This window comes from Helianthus annuus, chromosome 6, assembly GCF_002127325.2.
Source record: "Helianthus annuus cultivar XRQ/B chromosome 6, HanXRQr2.0-SUNRISE, whole genome shotgun sequence".
Lineage (NCBI taxonomy): Eukaryota > Viridiplantae > Streptophyta > Magnoliopsida > Asterales > Asteraceae > Helianthus > Helianthus annuus.
The window spans coordinates 132082098-132098613 of NC_035438.2; the positions used below are offsets into that span (position 1 = coordinate 132082098).

The window sequence follows — 16516 nt, forward strand, 5'->3', positions numbered from 1 at the left end:
TCTATTCCAGAAGTTGGAAATCTTCTCTGCTGGTTTGTCTTCTTTGATTGTTTTTTTTATTTAGGTTTTTAATGTGGATGTTCAATCATCACTATCTGTTAAAAAAATTGATTTTTTGGACAGTGGTTACAATAATTACTTGTAGCTAGCCCTAAATCAACTATATTTTCCCAATTCTTATGTATAGTTATGGAGAATAATAAGAATTTTATAGCAAGAGATAGAAAGTGTTTTCCACAATGCAGTACCCAAATGTCCAAAGAGTCAAGGAGGATAAGAAAGTCTATTCTGAATAAGCGTAGAAACAGTGGCGTGTCTCACTCTCTACAGACATCTCCTATTATTCATACACTTCCGGCCAATGTTCTTATTACTACAAACGATAATGGAGGTCTGTTTTTGATGATTGTTTTTCATAATACGTATATAATTTTAATGTTATATTAACTGAAATCTATTTGTGTATCTATAACAACCAGTATCATCAAAAGGTCTGTATGAACCCTCAAGTCTATATTACAAGCCAAGGAACTTAAATCACAGTTAAACTGTAATGTCGTCCGAATCCTCTTCTACAAATATGGGTAAACAACTCTATTGGTACTTTTCAAATTGTTTTACATACCGATTGTAAAAAATGTGAAAATTGTAACTATTTATTGCTGGAATTAACCAAATCTCGTCATGTACAGCATGTCACACGCCTGCCAAGTTAGATCCATCATGTGTTAGTAGGATTCATTTGACTTCATCCAGTTTTGGTAAGTTTATAAATCATATTTTTTAAGGTATGATATCATATTTGACCTTGTCACTTTGTTTCAATTTTTAGGACAATTGGAAAATGCTAATTATGGTGTGCATGAGTCTAGAAAGAGGAAACAAAGATTGAAAATTATTGAAGGTGATGAAAGGAGGACAACTTCAATGGTTACACCACCTGCATCATCCAATCATCATATTCGGAGCAGTCCTTTAATGAATATTACAAACTGTAAGTTCTTTAGAGTTTTCTTATTACTGTTAATCATTCATTGAATGTTGCTCGAAGTTGTATAACATTTGTATATTTTTTTCTTGCAAGTGGACCGTGTTACAGTAAGTTCCCGTGGAAGTCATATTCCAACTCCTTCGAATATTGATATTAGAACTTCTCGACGTTTGCCAAAGTGTTCGGTAGTAGGTACTAATGGTATGTGGTTTATTTTTAGCAATCTGACTAAATATACGTTTCCGATTCATTGTATTTTGAATAATGTATTCCATATCCTCCTGCCTGTTGAAACTGAGTTTAATGGTCATATCTAAAATGAAACGGCAGGAAAAGAAAACTCTTACCCTGGTGAAAGCTCTAACTGTGATGATTCCAATTCTTCTGATCGTTTATCATCTTCTGTTGTAAAAAACATTTCCGGAATTGCAAGAGGTACATACCCTCCTTTAACCTATCAAAGTATTTTTTCCAGATAACACTGACATCTCCTAATATTTCTCTTATATAATCATCTTTTTTATGTATCTATATAATTTTGTAGAGTACGTTGATCATGGAGATGCTATTTTTACATGTTCTTACTGTCATGCAATGCTTTGGAAAGATGAAATGCTTAGGGGGAATTTGGATTCTAAGAAATCGGCTTTTTCTCTTTGTTGTTCGAATGGAGACGTTGAATTGCCGCCCTCACCTGATCCTCCTCCATTTCTTGAAAAACTTTACAGAAGAAGTTCGTCTGAAAGCCGCAATTTCATGAATAATATTCGAGCATATAACATGATGTTTTCCTTCACATCTCTTGGTGGCAAGGTTTCTAAAAGTTTTCAAAAAAGCAGAGGTCCTTATGTTTTTGGATTACAAGGACAAAATTACCATCGCATTGGTACTCTGCTACCAAATGAGGGTGAAGAGCCTGAATTTTCACAGCTTTATATTTATGATTCCCAAAACGAGGATTTTAATCGTCAAAAGGCTGTAAGGTAAATTAACAATTCACTAAATATTCGTTTGAATATCTCTTTTACTTATATCTCCTATATGTACTAAAATAATTTTCTACATAGTGTCAAGGAAGGTTCCAAAACAACTACAAAACAACTCCTTGATCTTTCCATCATATCCAGTGTTAAAAAAATGTTGGATTCTTGTAATCCACTTGTGAAGTTATTTAGAATGGTACGAGATTGTTTTAAAGAAAATGAGTGGCAAGATGTAAGACTCAAGCTCATTAGAACAAGGGATAAGGATGGTAGAACTTTTAACTTGCCTACATCTGAAGAAATTGCTGCATTAATAATTGGTGATTTTGATGGAGCCTTTGATAAAAGAGATATCATAGTCCAAACAAGATCAGGCGGTCTTCAGAGAATTAGTGAGCTTCATCCCTCTTATCTTGCATTGCAATATCCACTTATTTTCCCATATGCAGAAGATGGATTTAGACTTGGTATTAAACATCGAGGTATTTCAGTTGATTCTAATATAGTTAGAACCAGCACGACAATGAGAGAATTTTTTAGTTACAGACTACAAGACAGACCCAACCACTTTTCATTGTTACTCAATGCTTAAAAGTTATTCCAACAGTTTGTGGTTGATGCTTATACAATGATAGAATCTGCACGGTTAGCTTACATAAAGACACAACAACCCAAACTTAGAAGTCAAACCTTTAAGAATTTAAATCAAAGTGTTCAAAGTGGAGAAAGCGATGCGTCAAACTGTGGAAAACGAATTTTGTTGCCTTCATCATTTACCGGCGGATCGAGATATATGATGCAAAAGTACCTAGATGCTATGGCAATCTGCAAAGCTGTAGGATATCCGGATCTCTTCATAACAGTCACCTGTAATCCCAATTGGCCTGAGATTTATAGATGTTTAAAAGACAAACGGCTGAATCCTCAAGACAGACCGGATATTATCTCACGTGTATTCAAAATTAAAATCAATTACCTAATTCAAGATTTCAAGAAACATAAATTCTTTGGTGAGATACAAGCAAGTAAGTGATTGTGAAATGTTTTAATTAATTTGTCAACCATAAATTCTTTAATAACAGTTTTTTTCATGTAATATTTCAGTTATTTATACAATCGAATTTCAGAAACGTGGCCTACCTCATGCTCATATATGTTTGTTCTTAAGTGCCAAGAACAAGTTTCCAACTGCTAAAGAAATTGATTTGACTATTAGTGCTGAAATACCTGACAAAGAGACGGATTCTGAACTGTATGAGCTTGTCAAACAGTTTATGATGCACGGTCCGTGTGGTACAGACAACCCTCATTGTCCATGCATGGTTAATTTAAAATGTTCAAAGAAGTTTCCGAAAAAGTATGTAGATGAGACTTGTGTTGATTCTGAAGGATATCCTATCTACCGTCGTCGTCAAACATGTAACACTGTAGAAAAAATGGCATGTTGCTTGACAATAGGTTTGTAGTTCCATACAATGCTATGTTACTCAAAAAGTATCAGTGTCACATAAATGTTGAGTGGTGTAACCAAACAGGATCCATCAAATATTTGTTCAAATACATTAATAAGGGTCCAGATAGAGTGACAGCTTCTGTTTACCAAAGTACGACAACTGCTGGCAAGAACAAGGAAAATGAGGAAATGACCAATAATCAAAATCCGTCAAACAAAACAGAAGTAGATGAAGTTAAAGCATATATTGATTGTAGATATGTTTCAGCATGTGAAGCTGCTTGGAGAATCTTCAAGTTTGACATACACTATCGACTTCCATCTGTTGAAATATTGCCTTTTCATTGCGAAGATGGTCAGGCTATTGTTTATGACGATAATTCAAACTTGTGTGACGTGGTTAGTAACCCAACTGTGAAAATGTCTATGTTTACAGAATGGATGAAATGTAACCAAATGGATGCATTCGCTAGAACATTGAAGTATATAGAGTTTCCAAGACACTTTGTATGGATACGTAAAGAACGAAAGTGGATTCGTAGAAAAAGACCTTTTGGTGCCGTTGGTAGGATACATTATGTACCTCCATCACTTGGTGATTGTTATTTCTTGAGAATTTTATTGAATCACGTTATAGGACCAATGAGTTTCGATGATATAAAAACAGTTGATGGAAAAATTTATCCTACCTTTAAAGATGCGTGCCTCGCTCGCGGTCTGTTGGATGATGATAATGAGTATATAATTGCCATGGAGGAAGCAAGCACATGGTCCACTTCTGATTTCTTGCGTACATTTTTTGTAATGCTGTTGATGTCAAATTCCATTTCTAGGCCTGGTCATTTCTGGAGACAAACAAAATCTCTGTTGTGTGAAGATATATTATACCAGCAACGGAAGGTTACTGGTATTTATGGTAATTTTAAAACTTTAAATAAAGCTCAAATATTCTATTCCGTTTGTAATTAAATATTTTTATATGCTAATTACCAAACATCTGTTTTATTTTTCAGATTTGGTTCTTCCAGAGGAAGAGATTGAAAACATTTGCCTATCACATATTGAAAAATTGTTACTTGCTTATGGAAGTACGTTAAGCTGCTTTTCAGACATGCCGAGTGTTCCTGGGAACTACATTTCAGCATTGAACAATCAAATGATAATGAAAGAACTTTCCTATGATCGGAGTAGCTTAAAAAAGGAACTTGCATCTTTCTTAAAATCTTTAACTGATGAACAGCACAAAGTGTATCAAACTGTCATGAATGCAGTTGCTAAAGGAAATGGAGGTGTTTTTTTTCTATATGGTTACGGTGGAACTGGGAAAACATTTCTATGGAAAACATTTGCAGCTGCGTTACGCTCCAAGGGTGAAATTGTTTTGAATGTTGCATCCAGTGGTATTGCATCACTCCTATTAGATGGCGGTAGAACAGCTCATTCCAGATTTGTTATTCCGATAAACGTTAATGAGGATTCTATATGTTCTATAGAACCGAACAGTGAGCTAGGAGGCTTAATAAAAGAAACTAAGATGATAATTTGGGATGAAGCGCCAATGACACATAAGCATTGTTTTGAAGCTTTGGATAGAACAATGAGAGATATCGTCCGTTCCAATAATTCGTCCTTGCAGTCCAAGCCTTTTGGCGGAAAGATAGTCCTTTTTGGCGGTGATTTTAGACAAATCCTTCCGGTCATTCCAAAAGGTACTAGAAGCATGATTGTAAATTCTTCATTGAATTTTTCTTATATATGGCATGATTGTCAATTACTCAAACTAACTCAAAACATGAGGTTAAGAGTCGGTACAAAAGCAAGTAATCTTCAGGAGATCAAGGAATTTGCTGAATGGATTTTACGCCTTGGTGATGGTCTACTTGGTGATCCAAATGATGGAGAGGTGGAGATTGAAATTCCAGATGATCTACTTATATTAGATGAAGTCAATCCTATATCTTCATTGATCTCATTCACATATCCGGATATGCAAAACTTTATGTGGGATTCAAATTACTTTCAACAAAGAGCCATTCTTGCTCCCACAAATGATGTTGTTGATTCAATAAACACAGAACTGTTAAATAGTATCGTTGGTCAATAGAAGATATATCTAAGTTCGGATTCTTTATGTGATACTGAACAACATTCCGACCTTGACATGGCATTGTTTCCTCCGGATGTGCTAAACAAAATGCATTTGTCAGGATTACCTAACCATAAATTGGTTCTTAACGTTGGAGCTCCGGTAATGTTACTTAGAAACATTGATCAAACAAATGGTTTGTGTAACGGTACACGGCTTCAAGTAACAAACTTGGAAAACTTGTAATTGAAGCAAAGATTATTACCGGAACTAATATAGGTCACCATACTTTGATTTCAAGATTGAAAATGACACCAAGTGATAAAAGATTACCAGTGAAAATTGCTCGAAGACAGTTCCCACTATCCCTGTGCTTTGCAATGACCATCAACAAAAGCCAGGGACAATCACTTGAACGTGTAGGACTATATCTTCCACGTCCGGTTTTTAGTCACGGGCAACTATACGTAGCTGTATCTCAAGTAAAGAGCAGGAGTGGTTTGAAGATTTTGATATGTGACAGCGAAAAACAAGTATCTAAAACCACAACTAATGTGGTCTACAAAGAAGTTCTACAAAATCTGTAGTGCTCGTAAAAATATCATTTTGTATAAAACTCTTTTTCATGTATGAATGAATATGTTATAATCTTTTGAATATCCTATCAACATGTTTCTTTTATCTAATAATAATGATTGTTATTAATATTGTTTTAACAAAAAGTAGACATGTTTAAACTGTGATAGATTTAATAGTTATAAGACAATGAAAGCCAAATAATAATAATATATATACAAAACACAAGGAATCACTAATGCGAGTAATACTTCCATTCATTAGTCATTAGGAAGAATACATGCTTTTAATACATTGAAATTTTAGTATTTGATTAACCAAAAAAAACTGATCTGTATGTACACCCTTCGTACCACAGGGTCAAAACTGCCGGTTTCAACTATTACAAAACAGTTTTAAGTAAACCAAAAACCAAAAACCATATACAAAAAACATTGTTTCCATACATCATAACATCAACTCCAACAGCCATACAAGCATTCAGTCAAACAAGAAAATACCTTTACCCATCACGAACTTAAGGGTAAATTCTTCACGAGGAACCATCTTTTTGTCCTTCACAAAATTCTTCATGTTTTTTATGTAAAACCGACCATCCGGAGCCTCGATTCCCACTTGAACATCCCAAACATTACCTTCAGCATCTACAATCTTTAAACACCTCTTCCTATCCAAGCCAATTTTTTTAGCAAGATGTTTTTTAATGCACTGTAACAAAAAAAAAAACAAATTATGTTAACAAAGATAATATAATGATATCATTAATACATCCTAAAGATCGTAAGTACTTTTTGGTTACATAAACTTACAAAATGATTGTCCACACGGAAAACTATTGGAATAGTTTCCTCATTCCTGGCTACAAGGAGCATATTAGCTTCTGTGCGATTACTAACCTCATCCACATTTCAGCATCAGAAATACTAATAACGTCTTCTTCAATTTCTTCCTTAACAGCAGCAGCATATAATTTCGGCGGCAACACTAAATCAGCATTCTTTGAACAATTGAAAACGAACATATCAAAATTGTGAAGATCAATCATTTCAAACACAAGCATATGCTCATCAGTTATTGACAATTTCTTCTTAATCCGATCCCATCCAGTTGTTATGTAAAGCTGATTGTCAAAAACTTCCATTCGAACAAACACTTTAAGCTTTCCAGGACCTCTAATAACTACTGGATAGTTTGGGATGGTATTGTCCATCTTGTGATGTACAAATAAACGATTGATATACTTCAATGAAAAAAAGTTAGACATTAGTAATATATATACTAACAATAAATAAATAACAAACTATAAACAATATAATGAATTCAGATTGTTAACTACATACCATAGCATCCGGTTTATCAAAAGCACCATTGGGTCTGTAGTAAAAATAATCAGATGGAGCAAATTCAATATTCTCATAGAAATAAAATATTCGGAAACTTGATAATGCTTCTTCATACTGAAATACCAGCCAGGATCCAGATTGTAGCTTCAAAGTTTCAACAACAGAATACCACCCATTGTAAAAATAACAGAAGTTTGCTAACTCATATACCTTCACTTCAAAGACCTGCCCATTCGTTGTCCGCATTTTCACAAAGCCCAATGGATAGTTAAAGTCTGTTATCCATTCTTTATATTTTTTTGGGAGAACCTATGCATAAATAAATTAAAATTAGAAATTGTGTAATATGATATTATAAAGAAAACTAAATTTACCATAACCGAGAGCAGGATACTAACCAAACATTTTCTTTGGTTGTCCTCCATGTAACATGCAAAACCATACATCCTTATAACTTTGAAGTATCAAATAAAATTGTATTAATATCATTAATAAATAAAAGAATAAAATATTAAAAGATTATTCAAAAAAATGTTAAGAATACAAAAAAAAAAGACTTGAAAACATAAATGTATCATCTAAACTGAAATAGTGCCAATAACTGTTGAATATGAATGACGAAAAAAAAGACTTGAAAACATAAATGTATCATCTAGCTCATTGATTGAATAATCAACCAAAACTCCTGTTGCTACCCAGGAAGCCGATCTACTGTTCCTAAATGACATTCAATCTACTATTGAGTGCAATTTACTGTTCCTAACGCACACTCAATCTACTGTTTAATACAATCAACTGTTGTTATAAAACCCTGTTGCTAAGCAATAATACAATATACTGTTCCAACCCAAAAGTATATATCCGCACTATTTCAATATCAAAAACACAAACTAAAATTATAATAAACAACATAGTCTTACAAAATTTTTATACAAAATTTTATACAAAATCTTTATACAAAATTTGAAGACTAAACAACATAAACTTGCAGATTTTCATTATTTCTACATATTTGATTTCTGATATATGTTGTTTTAAAAGGTCAACTAACAAAATTTAGACCATTACATAACAGCCAGTCATATGTACATTACAAATCTTCAATCATACATCCATAAAATGTATATTAAATCTACACTATAATTCCCATGTAACTCGATACGATTTAGAACGATTTTAGAATCCACAAGTAGCTGACATTTCAGAATTACAGTCAAAAAGCATTTCAGAATTACACTATTTTTTAGAAAATCAAATCAAAATTCTATTAAAATACATATTGTTACTCGAGCATAATCTGTTATTAGTCTAGACTTGCGGTAACTTGGTCCAGTTCAGCAAATATCATTCCATACATAATCGTACAAAATCTTCATACAAAGTCTAATAAACAGTCCTTTTTAACATTGCCCTAATTGAGGTGAAATAAAATAATTTGACAAATACTAAAACTATTAACTTCAATCGATCATCAATGCCTACAACTATTAACTTCAATCGTTCATCAATATGAAAATCAGAAGTATAAGTCATAGAATAAACACCCAAGAGCCGAATATATACTACCGTGGTATAATAAATTACCAGAAGAGAAGATTTTACAACAACAAACTCTTCGATTGATGCATACAGATGATTACCTGTGGATTCGTTTGCCAAAGATCTTGAAGAAAGCTCTCTCTTCGTTCTCGCAAGTTAGTTCCGAAAGACGTAAATGTTCCATTCAAAATGTCTTTAGGGCTATATTTCAAACACAGGGCCTTCAACCCAAAAGCCCATTAACAGCTTCTAATTGGATACAAATTCTTTGGCCCATTTTGAAATTTGATTATTTACAACCTAAAATGAATAGGCTTTTTATTGAATTATACAATAACAATGGACTTTTACTAAATTTTACACTAACAATGTGTCAAAATAAATTAATGTCATATATAAGAAGTTATTACACAACATAAAATTAGGTCATGCTTATCAAACATGTAGACTAAAACAAACTATCTTTAACATTGTTTTATAAAGATATGTAACTAAACACAAAAATTTAAATAATATGTTATAATATTTTTTTAGCATTTGATTCCGATTGTTATTAGAACAAACCCGTGTGTTCACACGGGTGTACACCTAGTACCCTTTTTAACAAAAAGGGTCTTGATTCCTTATATCGTTTTTAGGCCTTTAACATGTGTTGAACCGACCATGATGGACATAATCATATATTTTAAAATATAAAATATTATATTTGGTCAATGCACAATACAAGTATCGACTAAGTCCGGACAGTATGGGGTTCGCCCCCCTCATGTCTTGCTACGGCACCGCCATCCCCACCACCCCCCCCCCCCAGCCGGCGTCCTAGACGTCGGGTATGGGACGTTCAAGCCGTCCTACTAGAGGACAAAATCTCCTCATAGACACATATATACATACAACATATACATATATTTTAGGTCCATCTCCCATTTCCATACCTCCATCATCTTTGCCCCATCCTCACACCCGATCTACATGGCACCTACGTGGCGGACCATCCTCCAAAGAAAGACCATCACCATACCACATAGCCTAAACTTGATTGGTATTTTATTATTCAAGAAAAAAAAGACAAAATTGTGTCATTATTTTCCCTCTATAATTTATCAATATTTGGTGTACTCACAAAGTTACTGTTCAATTTCTTTGATTATTATTGGTCAGTGTCATACACCTCTCTCACAGTGCTTCTCCCTTTCTATATAGATATATATTATATTTTATAACTTGCATGACATGTCACTTTGTTATTGATCCACCTAACTCTGGTTTTTCTTTTCATGTTTTTTTACCCACTGTTACACCACCACCACCGCAAACCTCTTCTTCCCCACCCATCTCTGAAACCGGCGGCCCATCCTCCGACATCGACAGCTGGCTTTGTCTTTTGAAGACCATGGCTCTACTGCCAGAAGTCCGGCAACCAGCGCTCCACCCTAATGGGACGATGTCTCGCAAAAGAAGCCAAGTAACAACACGGTGATGAGAAAATGAGTAAAAACGATTATATTTCACCAAACAGCCGGAAGAAGCGGCGTCGCATCACCCTCGGCGGTCGACAGACCTGAAAGAGATCCACGGCGATGATTGTGGTGAAGATACCATGGCGTTATTACTTTCGCCGCCATCGGACCATTGACTAACCAAAGTCGTCGCCATTTTGGGTTGTCTTGGCATCAACCACTCTCGCCGGAGAGGCGATGGTTGTGATAAAGATACCACGGACTTCGCCGGTTTCTGTCGCCGGAGATGCCATGGTGATGGTGGTGTTCTTTTGGTAGCCGGCAGTTGAGAGTTTAGAGATTTTGGAGAGAGAGAAATAGAAGACATAAAAATCGATTACTGAAAAGTTTGAACGTGAAAAGTTGGAGATTGGAATCAAATATTGTTTAATGACATAATTTATTAATTTTAACTTTTAATTTATGTATAATTTTTTTTGCTCATCATCATAAAGGGAACATAACATCACAATGTCTTTACACACGATTTATCCATTGTGTATGAGGTATAATGCGTTCATAAATTCACATACCAATGATAGAAGCATCGAAATGTTTAAAAAGAAAAAAAAACTTAACTAAACGTACCGATCATTGTAAAACATATATTAAGTTTTTAATTTAAAAACAAATACACATGGGTGTGGCTAGGGTTGTAAACGAGCCGAGTCGAGCCGAGCTAGACTTAGCTCGAGCTCGGCTCGAACTCGATTCGAGCTGGCTCGGCTCGAGCTCGAATTTTAAACCGAGCTGAGATTTGAGGCTCGAGCTCGACTCGATTAGAATTCGAGCTAGCTCGGCTCGGCTCGATCTAGCTCGAACTAATAAAAAAACGCGAAATTTACTACTTAAAAATGAATTTCTTCATAGTTTAAGGGCCATAATTGCCATTTAATTTAAACATATGGCTAAACATGCAAGTATAAATAGTTAATTCACTTTGTACATTGTGTTTACCTTCTTTTATAGGGGAAATAATCCCTTAGTTATTGTTTTCTAAGCGATGTGGGACAAAAAAATAAAGGATGTAAACCTTATCGAGCCAGCTCACGAGCTCACGAGCCGAGCCAGACCAAGCTCGAGCTCGGCTCGTTTACAAACCGAGCCGAGCCGAGCTGGCTCGTTAACAACCGAGCCAATTTCGAGCCGAGCTTTCTTCGAGCTTTTTTCGAGCGAGTTTCGAGCGAGCTGCGAGCCACGAGTTTTTTGAAAACCCCTAGGTGTGGCTAATTGCAACTCTATTTTTACTGTTTATATCTTCATTTCCAAAAATATCATTTTTATAGTTTTTTAAATTCCACCCTTTACCTTTTATATATTATTGTTTTGTTATAATTTTTTAAATTCCGCCTTCTACGTTTTATATATTTTTGTTTTGTTCAATGTTTTACGTTTTTTTTTGGTTCACTCCTTGGATACAATCATTTTTGAAAAGTAATTTTGGCTTCTACCAGCCATTTATTACTTGACTGTTGTTGACTTGATTTATTATTACACTATATATTTGACTTGTTATCATTACTCTGACCATGTATATATAGTCTTTGCATCATTGCATGCATATGCTCTCTATTCTTTAATGTTTAATGATAATATTTATCGCTCAGCGTAATTGCATAATTGTTATCTACTATTATGGATTCAATTAGCAGTTTATTATTATTTTTTGATTGTAAGTACTCATTATTAGAAATAACCCGTTTATATGGCCTAACGGATCATTTGAGTAACGTTGTCAATATGACACAATTACAAGTTCCTAACATTTACTTGATGGAAGTAATTGTTATAAGTTAAAGGGATTTTACGATTTCCCTTTAGATGCCTTTAATAGAGAGAATACCAAGAGTTTACAACCACCATGATTTATGATCATAATTATAGATCATTAGTGATAGTAGTCATGGTTTATAAATAGTTATATAAAGAACTCTTTTAAGAACACCAGAACTACACTTTCTCTCATCATCCCATCAAGACTAAGTCATAACGGGAATCATGGCTTCATCATCATCGTTTACGAAGATAATCATTCCCACAAGTAAGTGTCTATAATTTCATGTTCAGAATTATGTAAGGTTTGAATAAACATGATTAGGGTTCTATGTTTTAACCCATGTTTAATGATATAATCAACATGTGGTATCAGAGCGATGTTGATTATATCAATTCAATCCTGAAAATCTATTTGTTTCCTTCATAATCCATCATTTGCATAAAGTTTCTTTTCAGTAAATATATTATCATATGGAAATATTTGTGGAATATTGATTTTTAAGAAAGAAACCCACAAACTAATTCATTAGTCTATTGAATCATATGGACTTTTCATATACATTGAAACTTGCACATGACTCCACGAAAGTCTTTAAGTTTTCTATTGGATATTTACTCTAAATCAATTAAATAGATATATTTTATTCCATATGACCTTTTGAATAAAAGAGACATGATGTTGTGTATGATGGATAATGGAAATTATGATGATATGTGTTAACGATTTACTTTTGATGCCAGCACGTCTATATGTGCCAAATGAAGTGAATCAATTTTTTATTGAGATATTTTATTTTACAATCGATTTAATTTTTTTTGCATATCGTTTATATGCCAATCAGTTTTTATGAATCTTAAAAAGGCATAATTTGCAAATCACTAAATTAGCAGTATTTTTTATAAATCTATTGATGATCGATTAAATCAATTTATTCTAAATGTTGGTGACTTATTTCAATCGCACACCAACAAACCTATTAATGGTGATTTAATTTGGTATAGATGAAAAGTATTGAAATCGGCTAATTAGTTAATTATTTTGGCAAAATTATCTTGCAAATTATGCAATCGTTTTGCAAAGATGTCAAAATCGGTTTACAAGCCTTAGTTATTTATTTACTTATTTTTGCTCTAATATGGGACTAACTTGTCAATAGCCCAACTTAAGTATGCAAGTTAAATGGCGAACTTCAATGATCGATGATTGAACCAACGGGATATCATTTGATTAAACATTGAAGCTTTAATTATGCCATCTTATGTAATTGTTTGTATTAGCATAATTTACATAAATATTTTATTTCTGGCCCAAAGGTGTTATGTTATATTTATGTGCTTTACCTTATTGTGTATGCATGTTCATCATGATACATGAATTTTGGTCAAAGCCAAAGCGAAGCCAGAGTTCATGTAGAACATTGTGACAGTCTATATTTATGTGTGTAAATAATATGTGAATTTTGGTCAAAGCCAAAGCAAAGCCAGAGTTCATGTAGAATACTAAAGACTCTCTATTATTTATATCGTTCATAATGCTGAATTTTGGTCAAAGACAAAGCGAAGCCAAAATTCAGGCAGAACATTAAGTTGGTTTTATTTATTTATGTTCATAATACATGAAATTTGGTCAAAGCCAAAGCGAAGCCAAAGTTCATGTAGAACAATAAGTCAGTCAATTATGTATGTTCTTAATGCATAAATTTTTGTCAAAGCCAAAGCGAAGCCAAATTTATTTAGAACATCAAGACAGTCTGTTATTTATGTACGTTCATAATGTTCGAATTTTGGTCAAAGCCAAAGCGAATTCAAAATTAAGGTAGAACCTTATGTTAGTCTATTATTTTGGTGTTATAGTAGACTATGTATTCAATATAATAATTTGTGCTTGCCTTACTTGGTTACCCCATAATGTGAATTACTCAAAGCTTCCTCTTAAGTTTGTATCCCATCTATTTCATCCAGTCTAATTTCAAAACCTAAAATGTTTTGCTTACTAAAGAGTTTCTATAAAATTTACTCTTATTGGATCGTTGATTATCTCTTCAGATATGACAATCCTACTGCTATTTTCTGATAAAAGTATCACAGAAGAAAATTAGAGCATGACTAGTGGGATAAGTCAAACATTATATCTCTTATGATAAATCAAGAACTAACTCAATTATTGCTATCATGTGAGCTATTCTAGATTCTAAATTTCCTAAGACTAATTTGTTTCTTTGGAAGAATCAAAATAACTCCTAAGACGCATGCATTACTCTAGATTCTTACTATAAAGTTAGTGGCATATGTGAATACATCATGATGTACAATACCATGACCCATAATTTAAAGGTTTACACATGGAAATCAGTACACTTTTCCGGTACATTACATTTAATTTTTCCACTAATACCATAAGTTGCCTTAAGAATCAACTATACCACTCAAGAGTACCAAAGGAAAATGAGTGTGTTGATTAGCAACATATGTACAGGAAAATGAATGCATGAAACTGGAAAATTAGATGTTGTTCATCTCACCGTCACTAAACCTAAAAGGAGGATACTTTTAAGATTCAAAGATAGTGTACAAGTACTACTTCCAGCTATAAGTTTCTTCAAAGGAAAGTCTCACTTCATATTTTTGCCATTAACTAGGCATGAGCATGGACTATCCATAATTCAATGAGACAGCTGGCTAAGATAAGTAGTTAGATATTTATGATATTTGAGTCTGCTAATAATAATATTCCAATTAACACATGACGGGTTGAGTCTAGTTCTATACGTTTACTTACCAGAAATCAACAAATAATTAATATGAGAATTAGTGGCAAAATTTTATGTTAAGACTATAAGAACCATAATAAATTGTTTTATAATTGGGCTTTATGATACCTTATATATTCTGTAGATTATTCAGAATTCAGTATCAATATAAAAGCTACATTATGACAATTGTGAGGTTTGCATTGTCACACCCCAACCGATGGCAGAATCATCGGGGAGCGGCACTGAGCGAAACAGATTATCCAGAAGTTTCCACAACAACTATTATTACAAATTCAGTTAAATGATACGTCCCATACCGTATCCCAAATAAATAAACAGGTTATCATAGAAAGCAACTAGGCAAATAATTCCGTTCCGACAACTCAGATTCAATTATTATTACAGTCAATTGTTTATTATTTCTAGACTCCCTAGTCTCGATTTCATCACAACGCGCCTAAGCATCCTAGCAACTTAAGCACCTGTCACATACGTTAAAATAAAGTCAATACATAAAATGTAAAGGTGAGCACACAAGTTTGATAATAGCATATAGAGTTCGAATAGTTTACGCATAACCAGGCACGTACACAGAGGAAAACAATGCATGTTAATTATCGACATGGGACCATCGATACCAACGACTGCTGGTTGACCGTCCGAGACGGTTTGCAATACATGATTACCACCGTAATCCATGCAAGTAATTGTCCTTAACAACCCCCGTGTGAACGGGTGCTGAGTCCAAACTATAGTACTATGTTGCTAAGGCAGGTAGATAGCACTCCACGTGCAAACATAATAAACAGTATTCATTTAGTCAAGTAGCACATGCAAATGGTCAGCGTTCAAATAGTTTGTGTTTGATTGTGATTTGATAGGTAACGTATGTAACACCCAAAAGTGCTAAAAGCGAAAAGGGATCGAGTATAATCACAGTGATTGATTGTGGATTGAAGGGAGCGCTGAGAGTAAGATTAGCCTGAATAGTTCGATAGCATAACGATAAGTAACGCGGAAAAGTAAACAAGTGTGAATGGATCGAATGGGCTGGTCGATCGAACGGCAGGTTCGATCGAACGGGCTGTTCGGTCGGCTGGTATGTCCGGTTGGACAGTCCTGTTCGATCGGCCAGTAGGCTCGATCGGCTGGGCCATTCGAGTGGATTGTTTCTTCCTCTGGTGTGTTTGTGTTTGAGGATTTGAACTTTTGAAGTTTTCGTTGCAGCATTTGAGAACACTGAAGTGTTCCTACCTTTCAAGTCGATCGATCGAACGGTTCGTTCGATCGGCTAGCTCACTCGATCGGCTAGCTCACTCGATCGGCTAGGAACTTCAGAATTTAGTCCTCAACTGAATGTCACTCGATCGAACAGTCTGTTCGATCGGCTGGCATTCCCTACTACGAACGAGTTGTGAAAACGGTTAAGTGTTGAAGAGTAGTATCTCATGATCCGAAGAGTAATGTTTACCAAACGCAGTTCGATCGAACATCTCTTCCTCAATACTATGCTTCCT

General features: G+C 34.2%; 1 protein-coding gene and 1 long non-coding RNA gene across 2 annotated transcripts; one reads left to right on the top strand and one right to left on the bottom strand.

Annotated features, from left to right (window-relative positions):
* The first annotated feature begins 252 nt into the window (after positions 1 to 252).
* On the top strand, positions 253 to 5531 carry LOC110933066. The gene is made up of 10 exons (XM_022176308.1): positions 253 to 391; positions 833 to 994; positions 1085 to 1192; positions 1322 to 1426; positions 1536 to 1974; positions 2059 to 2456; positions 2610 to 2999; positions 3079 to 3331; positions 3433 to 4334; positions 4441 to 5531. Exons 1-10 carry the CDS (start codon positions 253 to 255, stop codon positions 5529 to 5531), a joined length of 3987 nt encoding a protein of 1328 aa, XP_022032000.1.
* A 1978-nt stretch (positions 5532 to 7509) lies between these two features.
* On the bottom strand, positions 7510 to 9219 carry LOC110934452. The gene is made up of 3 exons (XR_002588355.2): positions 9073 to 9219; positions 7831 to 7886; positions 7510 to 7741 (listed from the first exon to the last, which is right to left on the bottom strand). It is a non-coding gene; the product is annotated as an uncharacterized LOC110934452 (long non-coding RNA).
* Positions 9220 to 16516: the final 7297 nt, after the last annotated feature.

Excerpts from the sequence above, each read along its gene's own strand:
- LOC110933066 (XM_022176308.1), top strand. The coding sequence starts at position 253 with ATGTCCAAAGAGTCAAGGAGGATAAGAAAGTCTATTCTGAATAAGCGT. Across the intron at positions 392-832 it reads TACTACAAACGATAATGGAG|GACAATTGGAAAATGCTAAT; the intron begins GTCTGTTTTTGA and ends TTCAATTTTTAG. Across the intron at positions 2,457-2,609 it reads ACTTGGTATTAAACATCGAG|AATCTGCACGGTTAGCTTAC; the intron begins GTATTTCAGTTG and ends ATACAATGATAG.